The sequence below is a fragment of the Nuphar pumila genome, chromosome 16 (assembly GCF_984573655.1).
Source record: "Nuphar pumila chromosome 16, dmNupPumi1.hap1.1, whole genome shotgun sequence".
Lineage (NCBI taxonomy): Eukaryota > Viridiplantae > Streptophyta > Magnoliopsida > Nymphaeales > Nymphaeaceae > Nuphar > Nuphar pumila.
The window spans coordinates 72,601,207-72,619,206 of record NC_143264.1 but is presented as its reverse complement, the minus strand read 5'-3'; the positions used below and the strand labels follow the sequence as shown (position 1 = coordinate 72,619,206).

Genomic DNA, 18,000 nt, shown 5'->3' with positions numbered 1-18,000 from the left:
AAAAAAATCACGTGTCCTGAATTCCTTGAGTCGTGTCCTTGTGAAAGAGGTTGTAAAGAGTATTCTGTATCGACAACCGAGGTGTCATTTCAAGAGATGTGCACATGGTTATCCATATTAAATTATATCCCTAAAGCAAACCACGAGCTAAGGTGGGTGACTAGGGCGGGTAATGTCCTATTCCAATTAATTCCAAGGGTATTATTGGTAATTCATTTTAGCCCATATTTTAATCCCATAGAATAGAAGCTCACTTTTTCAGTTTCACTTTCATATTTTTTGGTAAGAGGTCTGCGTATAACGTGAAGTCTTTTATTAATTCTTTATCAAAATTTTCACCAGAAAAAAAAATGAAAATAAAAAGAAAAGAAGGTGCAAGCCGTAAGGCCCAACAATATATGTACGAAGTATTCCTTCACAATTCACCTATCCATTACAAAGAAAATGAGTAACAACATTTAATATTTTTTCCATTTTACAAATTTTGACGTCAGAAAAAGTACACTAAAGCCAAACATAGGAAGGTCATACCGCACCCCTCCTCTTCCTTGCCTCCATTTTCAACCCATTTTCCGACGAATTCAGAGATTTTTTTTTTTGGATTTTTAGTTCTGATTGGTTGTACACATAACTCTGAGGAAACCCATTTCAATCTATAACTTTTTGTTCACTCTTTTTAGTTTTTTTTTTAAATTTCTTCAACACCACAATTTTTTTTTCCTTCTTTTTGGTTTTTCCATAGGCTGGTGGTTTTTGCTTTTGTATGTAGTTGCGTATATTTTTCTGTAACTAACGGTGAAGAAGAAAGAATGAATGAATAGCGTGTTTCTTGGTTTATGGGAATCGTTGGATATCTGAAGCATTTTAATAAATAATATTGGTTGAAAGAATTAGCGGGTACCCCTTCTTCTTGATAGAAATTGTTATATCTCTTGGGGATTGGAGAAGAAGAAGCATATGGTTAAGCAGGGGCCTTGCTACCATTGTGGTGTTACGAGTGAGTCATTATTCTCTCTTTTTCTTTTAGATGGTATTGTTTTCTTTGCGTTTTGTATCGTTTTCTAAAGAAAAAAGTGTTGGGCTATTATTATTTTATTTAAGTACTTTTAATAAGTCTTGGAGCAAGAAGTATTAAGTAATTCATATTAGAACGATGAAGAAATTCAAAGAACAAGGGAACGGGTTCCATGCTGTATGAGTGCCTAGGAATTTGCTCTGTGCTGCTCTGTATTTGTTTTTAATTCAATTGTAATGGAAAAGTTGGTAACATGACTTTCATTTACAGTTCTTGGTTGTAATTTTGTTGTTTCTGCTTGTTGGGTTTGTACTATTTCCCTTTTTCCTTCATTGAGTTGTTTGATTAACATGTCTTCTGGATTTCTGTCGATTTTGTTAGTTTGATTAGGTTAATGATTTTTAATCAATTTATTTGCTTTGGTGACCAATTTGGGTTCATTAGCACCTGCAAAATCAATTATAGTTACTTCATGCTTCTCTAAGTATTGTTTATCTGTTTGGCTCAAAATGTAATTGTGAATTTTTTCTTCGCCTTGATGTGAGCATTGTCGCTGCTCCCTATTTGAGTTACCAACGTGTAGATTTTGCTTATTGACAATATGCAGGAATGCTTGGAATTTGCCATTTTCCTCATGGCTAGTACCTTGTTTTTCTTCTGGTTCAGTCCTTCCTTCCGCTCAAAGATGTTTTAATGTTGTGCTTTCAAGTTATCCTCTGTTGCATATTCAACCGTGCGTGCTACCTTTAGAGCAGGAGCAAGTGAAGCTTCGCTTGGCTTCTATGAAAGCCTATTGATTTTCAGTCATCTCCATTTGCATGGATAGTACCTTGTTTATCCTCTGTTTCGGTCTCTCTTCAAATATGTCTCTGCATTGTGTTTTGCAAGTCATCACCTGTCTGAGTTCAACCATGGATGGCGCCAGTAAAACGGGCAGAAGCAGAAACGTTGGAGAGCTGCTTCAAAAGCATATTGATTATTATCATAACTGTAGATTTGAAGATTGAAACATGTAGAGTGTTTCTTGAAGGTATTCGGGAATTATGACCTTGATAAATTGGTCATCACTTAGGTAGCCAGTTACCTGAAAGAAGTGAAGCTGCATGTTAGCACAATGTGGATAGCAGTGTCTATCTAACCAACTTTAATTGAAAGTAGCGACATGGGAGTATGGGACGGACTTGCAAGATTTGGTCTTATTTCCAAATAGTTGCTATGTATTTCTTAAATTGGCACTAGGGGAAATACCTCTTCCAATTCAGATAGAATGCCAAATTAATTATATATGGTTTTTACCGAAAGGTATGTATGCATCACTTGAGAACCAGAAGGCAATGTATTTCCAACATTATCCTCTTAAGCCTTGCTTGGATGGAAATAATAATTGCTCTGATTATAATAAATAAATACAGCCACCTTAGATATTTTTTGGATTTATTTTCCATGTTTTGTTTTATTCTATCTCTTGCTTTGCTTTGGGAGGATTGTAAATCATGATGCTGCAAAATATCCAGCTAAGCCTTGAAACAGTTTTGCCTTCTTTATTTATTTGAAATAAAGTTGGATTGGGATCACATTGGAGGATTTAAATATGAATGTTGCTGCAATGTGGTATTTTGTTGTCCTATGGTAATGCCCTTGCATCATAGTGTCATCCATATCATCTTTGATTTTTTTGTGGAGTATCCCCAGTTATGGATCATAACTGCATGCAGTTAGTTGCAATGAAACTTAAATCCTAGTCCTGCATTGAGTTAATTCATTTTCTTCAGTTTCCTACTTCGAGCCTACATGTTGATGCTTCTTGGGTTGATAGGTACCCTCTTGAATTCATTTTCCACTGCAGCATTTTTTGTAGTTCATTGGCACTCAGAAATTCTCTCTCTCTCTCTCGATATATATATATATATATATATATATATATATATATATATATATATATATATATATATATATATATATATATCGTGAAACCATATGATATCTCTATAGTTTACCTTGGTTGATCAATGTGGAATTGCCATTAGGCCTTTGAAAGCTCCATGTATTTGAATTGCATCGTTGAAGTTGTAAATATGCAATTGTCACAACTTTCCTAGCCATATATCCTTTTGTTTATATATGTTTGTCTTGTGATCTTTCTTGAGAACCCATGCAAGAAGCATTCTAAATATTTTGTTGTCAATACCCTTCACATATTGGAATGAGAAATATGTGAGTACTTATTTTTTGACTGGTTCCTGGCAAAAAGGTTTCATGAAATCAAAGTCTCTGATACGCTGGACTGGGTCTTGGCTTCTGAGCATTGCTTATGTTTAATATTATTGTAATCCATTTGAACCCTAGTTCCTGTTTCTAGGTCATTCTCCATGTTTAAATGATTATGAAGTGCCTTTATTCTTTTATTTCCTCTGTTCATTGCATGCATTTCTTGTCTGCATGGCTTCTTTTGGATTCAGTCTTTCATGGTTTGAACAACTCTTTGGAGCTTTTATTCACATGTTCGTGAAAAGATTATCACTAAACAATCTAATAAGAGTTGGCATCTTCATGAAAAGATTGTCACTAAACATCTTGTTGAAACCACAATTTAGCACGCAGGAACCGAGAGAGAGAGAGAGAGAGAGAGAAAATTTGATTCTATTTCTTAGGGCTGCTCTCCTCTAGTTTAAATAGAGGTTAGCCTCAAGAGGAAATTACATATGGGACCCTTATTATGAATGAAATATCAAAAAGACACTTTAAGAATAAAAAAGAATTCACTTGACTAATCTTAACACTCCCCTTCAAGCTGGAACATAGATATCAATCATGTTCAGCTTGTCACAACAATGAGAGAAACTAGGCCTCGCAAGGGCCTTGGTAAAGACATTAGCAACTTGATCTTCGGAAGATACATGATCTGTGCAAATATAACCAGCCTGAACCAAGTCACGTACATAGTGACAGTCAACTTCAATATGTTTAGTCCTTTCATGAAAAACTGGGTTGTTGGCAATATATGTAGCATCCCTATTGTCACACACCATCAACATAGGTAGGGATACTTTCACCCGAAGGTCTGTCAAAACTGATTTTACCTTCATAATCTCAACTGCGGTATGAGCCATAGCTCGGTATTCTGATTCAGCACTCGACCTGGCTACAATAGTTTGTTTCTTACTCTTCCAGGTAACGAGATTTCCTCCAATAAAAACACAGAATCTAGTTGTTGACTTTCTATCTTCAATAGACCCCGCATAATCTACGTCAGTGTAAGCAACAATGTCCAAGGAAGAATTTTGTTTAAACAAAAGTCCTTTACCAGGAGATGACTTTAAGTACCTGAGAACCATCATAGTTGCATCCCAGTGAACTTTGGTAGGTTTATCCATGAATTGACTAATCTTACTCACAACTAATGAAATGTCAGGTCTAGTAACAGTCACATATAACAACTTACCCACCAAGGATCTAAAACTGGTACTATCCACATATTCAGACTTCTCATCGAACATATGGGTTTTGGGATCCATCGGAATGTTAGTTGGCTTCGCTCCTAGCATTTCAGTCTCTTTTAATAAGTCCAACACATACTTTCTTTGTGACAAAACTAAGCCCTCCTTGTTTCTTGCAGCCTCAATACCCAAAAAATATCGGAGGGAACCAAGATCTTTAGTAACAAAATGTTTCTGAAGATGATCCTTTGTTGCAGAAATATCTTGGGCACTGCTCCCTGTTAATATGATGTCATCGACATATACCACCATAACTACAATTCCAGAACTAGTTTTCTTGATAAACAAGGAGTGGTCTGAGGTCGATCTGACAAATCCAAAATCCGACACTACCTCAAATAATTTTTGAAACCATGCTCGAGGGCTCTGTTTCAGGCCATAAATAGCCTTCTTCAACTTGCACACCTTCTGACACTCCCCCTGAGCCTCAAAGCCTGGGGGTTGTTGCATGTAGATTGTTTCATGCAAATCCCCATATAAAAAGGCATTCTTGACATCGAACTAAGACAAGGGTCATCCATAGTGCACTGCAACAGAAAGAACGAGACAAATAGTGCCAAGACGAGCAACTGGGGAAAAAGTTTCAAAAAAGTCAACACCATAAGTCTAAGTATAGCCTTTTGCAACCAATCGGGCTTTATACCGTTCAATTGACCCATCCGAGTTATATTTAATGGTATAAACCCATTTGCAGCCAACAATATCTGCATCAGTAGGAGGATCAACCAAGTCCCAAGTGCCCTAGAGCATAGGGCATCCATCTCATCCCGTATAGCCTGCATCCATTTGGGGTCGAATAGAGCTTGACTGTGATGAAGCGGAACAGAGGAGGCAGACAAAGCCGAGATAAAATTCTTCATAGATGCACCAAGATTAACTTCAGAAACAAACTGAGAAATGGGATGAAGGGTGCACTGTCTTTTCCCTTTGCGCAGAGCAATAGGAAGATCATCATCAAGAGCAGAAACTTTTGTATGCTCAGAGATACTCACCTCAAGAGAAGGAGATAATGGGGGCATGGAGGTAGGTGGTAACCTGTGATTATATACTATAGGAGGGTTTCTGTAGCGAGACTCACCAGAGGATGGCGCCAAAGGCTGAGGAGGAAACAACTCTAAAGGAAAAGGAGGAATTGGCAGAGGAAAGACATCACCATGACTCTCCTGTAACCTTGGAGTATTACTCAAAAAATATGGAATATACTCAAAGAAGGTAATGTTCACACTGACATACTCTTTATGGGATATAGGGTCATAGCAACAATATCCTTTTTTATTCTTAGGATACCCAAGGAAAACACATTTAATAGACTGCAAAACAAGTTTATCTCGATCAGGACCGAGCTTATGCACAAAGCACACACATCCAAAAACTTTAGGGGGATAGGAAAGAGAGGAACTTCTGGATGGAGAATTTGGATTGGGATCTGGTCTTCTACAGAACTTGAAGGCATGCGATTTATAAGAAAGCCAGCAGTCAAAACTGCATCTCTCCAGTATGACGCAGGCATATTGGATTGAATCATTAGGCACCGAGCGACATTGAGAATTTGTCTATGTTTCCTCTCAGCCACACCATTTTGTTGGGATGTATGAGGACATGTAAATTGAGGTTGAATCCCTTTAGCGGAATAGAATTGAAGCAAGTCTTTGGATTTGAACTCAAGAGCATTATCAATGCGAACAATTTTAACACACACATCAAATTGAGTTTTTATTTCAGCAATCAAAGATTTGAGAATGACAGGGCTTTGAAACCAATCTTTTAACAGGAACACCCACGATAACCTTGAGAAGTCATCAACAATGATCAAATAATAACGACACTGAGTCCTACTAGGAATCCTACTCGGACCCCATACATCGACATGAAGAAGATCAAACAATCTTTGACTCGACGAACTTTGACTAGAGGGAAAGGAGTTTCGGCAATGTTTTCCCAATTGACATGTTTCACATTGAAAAGAAACTGAAGGAGGTATATGAAGAATGACTCGACGAAGTTTTGGCACTGGAAGGTGACCCAGACGACGATGCCACAATAAAGGACTTGAGGATGGTGTAACAAAAAAATAAACATAACCCACTGGTTGATGTAGATAATACACACCACCTTCCTCGTAGCCGCCGCCGATCCTCTTCCCCGTCAGCAAGTCCTGAAAAGTGCAACCCATAGGATAAAAAATCATCCTACAATTCAGCTCTTTTGTCATTCGACTGACAGATAATAGATTCTGTGGAAAAGAAGGAGCATAAAGAACATTTGACAATTGAAGAGTAGAGGAAATACACATGTTTTCCTGCCCTACAATTGGGGAAGAACTGCCATAAGCAAGGACTACCCTTTTTTTATCAGAGATAGGTTTTAAATTTAAAAAGTTATATGAATTTCCACACAAGTGTCTGGATGCTTCTGAATCAATGATCCACCTACCACCTTGGCCAGAAAGGCCATCACCTGCCGAGCCCGCAACCTTCGCAACAGGAGGCTTCAAAGTGGATGGAAGTAAGGCAAGGAGCTTATCATATTCAACCCTGTTAAGAGTTATAGAGTCATTGGAATAATTTGCACCTGATTTAGCCACTTGAGCCATATGATAAAATGATGGTCTTGATTTAAAACTCAGGTACAACCACACAAGCACACAATTTGCTAAAAATTCAGATCTGATTCACAACCAGCTATAAAACCGACTATATCTAGTTTTAATTTCACAGATAAACTCTGAGATTCATGACCACCGACTGTAATACGACGACTATTCAGATCCAATCTATCACATCCATCTTAACAAGGAACTGCTATAGGCTGCATATCACAACCACGACAGGCAGTATACCACGACACCACCAGAGACAGCACTAAAGATCTGCTCCACACTCCGCATATTAACGACAGCTAATGGCCTTCACCAAAATACCTTGAAGCTTCTGCACAACTTTCTTCTAGACTTGACGTCAAACCTAATTCCAGATCAACGTCTGACGAACAAAAAAAAACTTTCAGCAGTCCAGATCTCCACTTGATCTGGTTCCACAATCATTGGGTTTTTCTCTCCACCTTCACGCGACTTCAACCTTCACGCGACTTCAACCTTCACGCAATCTCCTTGTTGGGTCTTCAAACAGTTTCCAGATCTGGCAGCAGACAACTTTAACTACAACAGAAGGAATATCAGATCTGAATACGATCTGATTTTGAGAAATCTGACTTCGACAGAGAATATCAGATCTGAATAAAAAAAAGAACGCCGATATAAGCTTCACAGCACTCTGAACATACGATCAGATCCAAAGGAATATGCAGGTCCACGACTTATATAAGAATCCCTATAATTTTTTTTTCGTTCTCGACAACCAGAACATTAAAAGGAATGGCGATATAAGCAGATTTGTGTTCAAATCTGAATCAGTCAGGACCTAAAATAAAGACCATAGGCAGATCCAAAAAAAATGATGATATAAGCTTCACAGCAACCCACGACAAATCTGGTTGTCACTCACTTCACGACAGCATTACTGCAGCAACCTGAACTTCATATTTGATCGACTGAAACCCATATTTCACCTCGACTTTTAGATCTGATTACAGATTTGAGTCATGACTTTTGTCAGACTGCAGATCTGTTATCAGATCTACGCCACTTGGTTCTAAAAACAAATACCGAACACACCTTAGGTTGAGTCCCTTTCACGCGATCTGGTATCCTTCACACACGCTTTGACGCAGACCCCAAAGTCATGCTCCCAAGGCCGATGGCTTTGATACCATGTTGAAACCACAATTTAGCACACATGAACCGAGGCAGAGAGAGAGAGAGAGAGAGAGAGAGAGAGAGAGAGGGAGAGAGAGAAATTGATTCTATTTCTTAGGGCTGCTCTCCTCTAGTTTAAATAGAGGTTAGCCTCAAGAGGAAATTACATATGGGACCCTTATTATGAATGAAATATCAAAAAGACACTTTAAGAATAAAAAAGAATTCAGTTGACTAATCTTAACACATCTAATGTTTTGATGCATTAAAACAATCTAATGTGTTTAAAGCTGTATGCATACATGGATGGTATTTTGTGCATCTCTCTCTCACACATAGTTAATGGAGCAGGTACTCCTCTTTGGAGAAATGGACCAGCAGACAAGCCAGTTTTATGCAATGCATGTGGTTCGAGATGGAGAACGAAGGGTTCACTTATGAACTATTCTCCACTGCATTCCCGTGGAGAACCTGCGGTGCCAGTGCAGTTTAAAACTTCTAAGGTGAAATATCTTCCTGGTAAAAAGAAAGATCAGAAATTGCATAAGCGGAAGTTGGATGAAGCTAGCCAAGAAAGTGAAGATGCAACTAGTGACTATGACCCTCAAAATGAAAACAAGTTGGAAGAAGAATCAAGCAATCGGTCTAGTTCGGGATCAGCTATATCATATTCTGAGAGCTGTGCTCAATTTGGTAGCACAGATGCAAGTGATTTCACAGGTCATCTTTTTCTTCTGCTCTTCTTCTATTTTACTTTTAGATCTTTGAAGCTGCATGCACATTAATTTCTAGATCTTTAGAGCCCACTACATTCAAAATTTCTTTGATATCAAGTGTTATAATTTAAGAAATTAACCGCTCTTCTAAAATATACCTGGAGAATCTAGATAGCATGAGTTCTATTATTTTAGGTTTCTTTGTTTTTGCCATATTGCAAAAGATTTCAGAAGTAGCTATTTTACTTCGATGAATTTGTTTTTAACTATTATATCATATCTTCTCTTGAAATGTGGTATATGGTGGTTTAGGTTGTTCTAAAAAGAAATTAAAAAGTTACTAGGATCGGGGTATTTTTATGTTTTCATAAATGGGAAATAGATAAATTTTAACACCTGATCTAATTGATGAGGACACAGAGTTCCACCCCAGACATACACATGTACACACACACACATGCATGTGTGCATTGCAGACATGTACAAAGATGTGCATGCATGCGTGCACATGTGCTGCGGTGGAGAAGAATGTGTTTCTCTGAATGAACTTTTTCAGTGAAATGAAAAGGCAGAAATTTTCATTTCATGGATTACTTGATACCTTATTTTTGTTTCATGAAGAAATTTACTGATATCAACTTGACATTGACATGCGTGGAATTGTACCTTTTCTCCTGTTTTAGTGTTTCACCAGTTACTTGTCAGCTATGAAGTCTGCCCATTATGATTCCTGAGTTAACGATCTTTGACTACATACTATAGAAATGATTAACTTTAGTCAGAGATGCAACATGGAACTGTATCCTATATCTCTTTTGATCTTCATGTCTCTTCAAAATTGCAGTCTCTAAACCATTTCTCTCTCATGCCCATAACAAAAGTTGGAAATTTGAACAAATATTTGCTGGATATCATCTGTCTAGTGGTTTGTCAAAGTCAAAAACCATATTCCATGTTGGTCAGCTTTGAGGAGGTACATTTGTGTTTTGTCAGGCAATGATTTTGAGAAGCTTATAGGAACATGTTGGTGTGGAGTTTATTATAAATATAGGACACCAGTGGATGTTACATGCTTGGTCACCAGCAGGCACTGTCATGAGAAAGTATATGTATTTTTCAATTTCTTATACTTTCTTGTCTTTTGCGCAACAATGAAGTTGGCAAACTGGTATCTTCTACTTGATCTTTTCTTTGTTCGACTTTTCAATCTTGCTCAGAACTGAAAAATAAACACAACAAAGCAGGAGGGTGAGGATTTTGTATCCATTTACAATTTTTATTCTCTAATAGTCTTATGAACAAGAAATGATCAAAATGTAAAAACTACAAAATCATGATGATAGCACACTACATTGAAAATTGGTGAGATATTGAAAATCTTGTGATAATATTGGGGTTCTCATAACCTGTCAACATCTCGTGAAAATATTGCAGGATGGTCAAAATTTCAGCAGTACTTGTGACACTGTTTCACAAGGAAATAACTCTCTCTCTCTCTCTCTCTTAAAATACACACACAAACACTCTAATGTGATCTATTCCATTAGCGAAGAATTTGTGACTTTGCTGCAAATTTCCAAGTAAAATGAGATGAAAGATTTTGTTGAATATATAATCTTGACATCTCTCTTTTTATTTAGGTTCATCACAATCCATTGTCTGGGATTCACTTGTTCCATCAAGAAAGCGAACATGTCTCAGTCACCCAAAGCGAAAGCCTTCTCCTGTTGAAAAATTGACAAAATATCTGTATAGAATATTACATGAGCAAGAGTCATCCTATCTATCTGGCTCCTCAGAGGAAGATCTTATTTTTGAAAATGAAAAACCTATGGTTTCTGTTGAGATAGGTCATGGTGGTGTTCTTATTAAGCATCCACATTCAACAGCTCAAGAAGAAGAATCAGAAGCAAGTTCTCTTGTGATACAAAACATAGGATGTACTGTTAGTGAATATTCAACGTCCTCACCTCTTCCTGTACATACTCAAAGCAAAGGAATAAATTCAACTGAAGTCAGCAATGAAAAAATGAAGCATGCCATGAGCCAAGGACTGTCTGACCTTGCAAAAAGGTGCTTCCTTAACAAAAAATTTCTTGTCATATTGATGCAGGCACTCTAAATCGGCACCTGAGGTGCTTCCAGTGGTCTTGCTACAAATGCTTTTTATTGTTTGAAATGGTGTACCAAAAAGTGGTCTTAGCGTGTGCGTCTTTCTGTTCTTGAGTTATTAAATTACGTTGCATCACCTACATGATCTTGGGAGTGGATCTAAATGACATAGGCTTTCTTTTTTCTGAACCTGTTCTTAGTTGGTTTTGTAGGGATAAGGTCTCCTATGAAAATTTTCACATTCTGCAAAGCAATTCATCGCCTCTGCAATTTATAGAATTAAAGGTATGTTTCATCCATGTTCATTTTCTGACTCCTTGAATTTTCCGTGATTGATTCAAGCTGGACATATATGATTTAATGGTTTCCTGCAAAGGTCAAATGAGTCAGTGGTTCTTTTTCTCAAGGAATAATCATGTAGCTCATGCAATTGATGCTCTTCTTGGAGTAGGATGTTATTAACTATGAAGAGTTCATTGAACATTTCACTCGTGAAGAGCAACAACAATTGATGAAACACCTTTCTTCTGTTGATACCTCCAAAAGTCCTGCCAGGTTAGCTATCTACATACACTATCTGCACATTTTGTATGGCTGTGTTTATTCTTCTTTGTTTTGATTTGTTGCCCTGTGTGCAGCCTTAAAAACTTGTTTGACAGTCCCTCTTTTAAAGAGGCCTTGTATATCTATCAGAGGCTGCTTTCTGATGGTGTCTTGGATCTTTCTTTCCCCGGGGCAAGTATTGAAGCTTGTAAAGCTTTGAAAAGGCTTGTTTTGTCTGAAACAACCTCAAGATGGGTTGAAAGATATACACGACTGAAGGTCAGCACCTTTTGCAGTATCTCTAGGTTTTCCAAACATCATGTTCTTCCTTTCCTAACCTTGTTTATTGGTATTTTGATGATGTTATTTTTTAATCCAAATGGCTACTCTTATCACATCTTTTCCTTTTTCCTTTCATTTGGCATTCCTTAGGACTCAAAAAGTAAGCAGGCTACTGTAAGGAATCCAATCTTGCCCCATGGTCCCCTTGAATGTGGCAACTCAGTACCCATGAAGCGACCTCATGATGGGCATCTGCGTCAAAACTTTGCAGGTATGAAATTCTTGTGCTGCAATGTGAAATTGCTGGAATCTATTGGCTTCCCTGGTGTGTATATGTGTAAATGTTGGATCTTCTTAAGCACTTTCTCTTTTCCTATAATGACATTCTGTAAACATGCTTGTGCTGGAACTCTTACTAAGTTAAGGTTGGCCCTTGGAAAGGTGATTACCCTGTAGTTTGTTCATGTTCATATATGGAAATTTTAATCTCTTTCAATAAATTTAATAATTGTCCTCCATAGATATAAACACCAACATGATCCTTGTTAATTTTGGTATTTCAAATGGTTCAAAACTCTTTGTTGATCACAATGATGATGAGTCTATGTCAAGGATTTTCTAGTGTGGAGCATTAGCGAGAATTTTTCTGCTGGAAAGTGCCTTTTCATGTTCCAGTTAGCAAGGCAATCGTCACCATTGATGACAAAATTTATTATATCCTCATATAGGAGAAGAACTACATCAAGGATCTGCTTTAAGCCCTTTCCTATTTGCTATAGTGATGGATGAGCTTACGAGATCAATTCAAGAAAATGTGCCGTGGTGTATGTTGTTTGCTGATGATATTGTTTTGATTGATGAGTCTAGAGTTGGGGTTAATGCTAAGTTAGAATTATGGAGACAAACATTGGAAGCAAGAGGTTTTAAGTTGAGTAAGAGTAAGACAAAATATATGGAATGTCGGTTTAGTAAGCAAGGAAGTAGTGATGGGAGTGTAGTGAAGCTTGGTGAGCAAGAAATACCGGTGGATGATTGTTTCAAATATTTGGGATCTATCATTCAAAAGTATGGAGAAATTGATGGAGATGTAAATCATAGGATAAAGGTTGGGCGAATGAAATGGAAAAGTGCAATTGGAGTATTGTGCGATCGTAGAATGCCATTGCGGTTGAAGGAAAAGTTTTATAGGACGGCTATGAGGCCCGTTTTACGGAATGTTGGGCTGCCAAGAGACATCATATTCAAAAAATGAGTGTAGCTGAGATGCATATGCTTAGATGGATGTGTGGAAATACAATAAAAGATAAGATTCGGAACGAGGAGATACGTAAGAAGGTAGGCGTTGCACCCATTGAAAATAAGATGAGAGAGAATCGTTTACGGTGGTTTGGGCATATTCGGCAAAGGCCTAATGATGCTCCAGTTAGAAGGATAGAGAAATGAGAAAATATATTAGTTAAAAGAGATCGGGGTAGGCCTAGAAAGACTTGGATGGAGATGATAGGAAAGGATATGAATGCTTTGAACCTCACCGAGGACATGGCATTGGATAAAAATGATTGGAGGAGAAGGATTCATGTGGAAGACCCAGAATGATTTTCTTTTTTGGTTCATATCGCCGACCCCAATTGTTTTGGGATGAAGGCGTAGTTGTTGTTGTTGTATAGGAGAAGAACTACCTTCTTTAAAAAATCCCTAACTTGGGCAACATAATAGCAGTTATCACAGTGAATTAATGAGAATGTGTGCATAGAAACTACAACTTCTTGTGTGCATTTAAAGTCTTCTAATAAGGATTTAAATTTTGAATGCTGATTCAAACTTAGACTGTATAAAGAAAACATATATCAAAAAGGAGACTCATGAAAACACAAGTTTAGTTCCATATCGACTAAAAATAGAGGGCAACCGATCTCTCTCTTCTATATAAGGTGAGCAAGGCAGAGGATTGCAAACTATCTAATTGTATGTGGGGATAAATAATTGTCCAAGTCATACCAAAGTAATATTTATACCGATAAAAACATAGATGGCACTAGCTTTTGGGAAAAATACCCAGATTGACCACAAATTTGAAAATATGACAAATCTGGCTGGTTGATTTCTTTTTCTTGATGGCTTTTCCCTTTTGTTGCCTGAAAAATTTGTTGCCTTGGTCAAAATCACTTGTCTAACTTGCTGTCTGAATAAATCAGGCACTATGTAAGTTGTCACTTGAAAAAAATCAAGCCCCATATAAGTTGTTACTTAAAAAAGTCAAACACCATGTTTATTGTCACCTGCAAAAATTAGGCCCCATGATTTCGACCAAGAGGTCTAATTTTTCAAGCTACAAAAGAGCAAAACTGTTAAGAAAAAAAAATTGGCTATATTTGTTATATTTTCTATTTTGCAGTCAGTTATGGTACTGTGCAAAAAGTTAGTGTGATCTATGTCATGTTTCGTTTTTTATATTTTTCTTTTCATTTAAAAAGGATACAATTGTCGTAAGACATGCCTTGACTGTATCGGACACAGTCAAAGGTATGTCCTACCATGTCATATGATTAGCCGTGTTGCACTTCATATTGTGTCATGTCATAGGTGACACGAGCCCAAAATGACATGTCCCTGTGACATATGCATCTAGTAGGCGTTTTGGGACAATTCAACTGGAGATAAATGGGTCTTCTGTGAGGATTTCTATATAACCTATTGCCTTCTTGTTGCACAATTGTATTTCATGTTTCCACCTTTTGTACAATAGTTGCATCAAACTGAGCATGATGTCCGAATCCTGACAATTGGAGCTAAGTTCGAAAACTGCAGTACAATGTTTTTGATACTATGTGCTTAGATGATATAGGAGGACCTTCATCTTGGTCAGCTGTCTCCGTGGTTCACACAAAAACAATTGTTGAAACTGCTTAGATTAGGACAAAGGATTGACAAAGAAGCTTTCAATTTGGGTACGTGCAAGGTTCAGAAAGGGGAATCAGTAAGATGAATTGATAACAAACTTGCTCGAGTGGAGATATTAGATGAAATTAGAAAGGAATTTGATACAAAAAAAGAGAAAGGTCCAAAGTGCATTAGTTACAGAAGTAAAAGGTGGCATGATAAAAAATAAATTGAGAAGAAAATAAAAGAGTATATATTAAAAGTGGTCTTAGGTGCTGACAGTAGCATCTTTGATTTTTACACTAAAAATAGGTTGATCAGCCCAATTTCAGGAGCTGAGGTGGTCAGGCTTGAAATGAAGGAAAACTGGAAAGTGGGGTCCAGGGAAGATTTGACAGTGGCAGATATATGAACACAAATCTTTGTATAGATATTCAAAAATCCCATAAAATGAAAATCCAAAGCCTGGCCTCAATGAGCAGTAATCTGTTCATCAAGTTCACAAAGTTGAAAACCGGTTCAAACTACAAAACTATGATGTCATCTGTTTTCAAGCTTTAAAAATGGGATTTATAGACTTCAAGCAGTGATGCCTCCATTGTCAAGGTTGTAGGTCACTCCTATATCCACAAGGTCATATTTCCTTTTATCTTTTTCTTTTTTTTTGAAATGGACAATCAGCATCAGACTCTTAGAATAAAGACAATTAACCGGCGCTGAATCGCCTATGCGTCTGAGAAAAACAACTTTGAATCACATGCCTATGAGAAAAACAACTTTCAAGATGGACAGATAATGAGTAAATTTACAGAAAGCTTTCAGATAAAGAAACCATAGACCATCGCTTCACACTGTAATGGAAAGGGAATTTTGTGAAGAATGCTGATATATGCATATTGTGTAATACATAATAATGAACAAGTAATGGCTAATGCATGAATAACCTATGTACCCTGTATAGTACAGCATGCTGCATGCATATGAAATGTCGTAGATGCCATTGACACATATGCTGAGTCTTTTTTGTGCTTGTTCTAGCGTTTGAGACTTTGAGTATTCTAGTTCATCAAATTTGCTTCCTCATGCACTTGGGTCTATGTTTTTCATTTTCTCTCCAAATGATGCTACCAATGGATGTGGTTCCAAGTTTATGGTTGAACTTGACCTAGAAATATTGCTCACTGAGAAGTGCACTTCACTTTCTCACTATGAAAAGACCTAGACTTTGGCTACATAATTATGTACTCTGTCCTAGTGGATCTATGATGGATTGATACCTGGATCCTACCAGCATGGGTAGGTAATTTTATTCCCAAATCAACGGACTGAACCCAGGTCTGGTTTTACTGGTTAAAGTCCCTCTTTTTCAACTTTGCATAGGCAGTTTCAAACCCAATTCCGATTTAACTAAGGTCAGGCCTGATCAGCTAAAGTCTGACTTACTGGTTAAAGTCTCTCTCTCTCTCTCTCTCTCTCTCTCTCTCTCTCTCTCTCTCTCTCTCTCTCTCTCTCCTTTTAACATTTAGAATGGGCTAGACCACCACTTGTCTCCATGTTGGATTCAGATCCAGTTTAGAAAGGGTGTGGGTCTGAGTAAGGATGTCACATCTTATCGACACAACTCATAGGTATGTTGATTTCCAGTCTTGTGTGGGTAGTCTGATCATGGTTGAGTCAGATATGTCCCATTCACAGTTTCTTTGATTAATGGCTACAGATGGCTGTTAACAGGCTCTATTGTCAGAAAATCCTAAATATATCCAATCTAATGGAGTTCATACTTCATCCTGCTCAAGCTCCTATAGAGATTGGAAAGTTACTTCATGTTTTGTGTTTTGAAGTACATTTGCTAAAATTAATGTCTTTTCAGTTAAAAAATAAGTTGGTTAGATTGCTAGATTAGCTTTATCATTTTCCTTAACTTTGAGCTGGAATCATCAATTATTTCTTATTTAACCATTGCAACTTTCAGAGCCAAAACACGAAGTAAAGAGCCCCAATAGGTTGCAGAAATGTGACTCTGTGGATCTGCCTTCTGCAAAATCTCAACTGAATTCCTACACTAAGCATGGGAAAAACAACTATGAAGCAAATGAAACTCTCTACTATGATGCATCATGCTTCAGTCCAAGAAGCTTGTTTGCTTCTCCTCCAGACAAGAGCTCAGTCATGCTGGGTTCTTTGCAATTCACAGATGACTCATCAGAACAAGATTTGCTACTAGATGTCCCTTCAAATGTATCGCTGCAGCAGGCTGAGTTTCTTGATTGCAATTTTTGGAAGCAGGAGTCTTCTTCAACTGGCTCCTTGATAGAGGCTCCTGGCAAGTAGTGCTGCTATCTAGAAATCGATCTTCAACTCTTTCCATACAGCATCCAAGAAGAGGCAGTTCTCTACAGTGATGTTAGATGTTAATGATATTATAGGTTCCAATGTGAAGCACCAGTATTTCAAAAGCTTTTATATTTTAGAAATCTAGGATACAAGCTCATGTGCAATGTTGGCCATATTTTAAACAAGTTTGGTATACTATTTGAGCATGCTGGCTTATGATTTGAGACTGCATATAAAGAGATGAATATGGGTGAATTTGTAAAGTCTTTCGTATAGGGTAGGTTGAGTTCGTAGAAAAATGTGGCTGCACATGAGGACATAATTTTGTAAATCCTTTTCACCTGCTTGTTTACAGATAGTTTCTTCTCTACAACCAGCCTTTGGTTGTTATGCCATTGACATTTCGATTCATGTAAAAACTTTGAAAAAATTTCAGAATTTTATTTAGTCACAGTTTCATCATTTTCTTGTTTGGAATTTGTTCCAAAATCTATAATTCCACAACTGACATGGAATGTTGGACAAGATTCGCGCTTTTAGCTCCCTATTCCCCATCATCTCTGTCATGTCTCTGCGAAATCACTAGCATTTACTTGGGTCCAAGTCAACTCGAGCACCATAGGTGCACAGGCAACTGAATCATTGGTCATTCAAGTTGGTTGGAAGTTGGATAGCCTAAGCCAAAATGACTATGAAGCCGGACTATGGATAGGCCAGGTTGGGACAAGAGTTAGTGGGACATGACATGAATCTGTAGTGATGGCCCTTAAGAAAACTATGGCTTAGATTTGGAAAAGTATAGACTCCAGACAAGTTTACAAGGTATTTCACAATAATGGGTTTTGCAGCTTTGCCTAGCTTTGGATG

General features: G+C 37.5%; 1 protein-coding gene across 1 annotated transcript; it reads left to right on the top strand.

Annotated features, from left to right (window-relative positions):
• The first annotated feature begins 588 nt into the window (after positions 1-588).
• LOC149813546 (GATA transcription factor 27-like) lies at positions 589-17,583 on the top strand. The gene is made up of 8 exons (XM_089991891.1): positions 589-997; positions 8,618-8,986; positions 10,623-11,055; positions 11,307-11,379; positions 11,546-11,649; positions 11,733-11,916; positions 12,070-12,190; positions 16,772-17,583. The coding sequence occupies exons 1-8, from the start codon at positions 958-960 to the stop codon at positions 17,128-17,130; spliced, it is 1,683 nt and encodes a 560-aa protein (XP_089848017.1). The 5' UTR covers positions 589-957; the 3' UTR covers positions 17,131-17,583.
• Positions 17,584-18,000: the final 417 nt, after the last annotated feature.

Coding starts and splice junctions, on each gene's coding strand:
- LOC149813546 (XM_089991891.1), top strand. CDS start 958: ATGGTTAAGCAGGGGCCTTGCTACCATTGTGGTGTTACGA. Junction 11,056..11,306: donor CTGTCTGACCTTGCAAAAAG/GTGCTTCCTTAA, acceptor TTGGTTTTGTAG/GGATAAGGTCTCCTATGAAA. Junction 11,650..11,732: donor ACCTCCAAAAGTCCTGCCAG/GTTAGCTATCTA, acceptor CCCTGTGTGCAG/CCTTAAAAACTTGTTTGACA.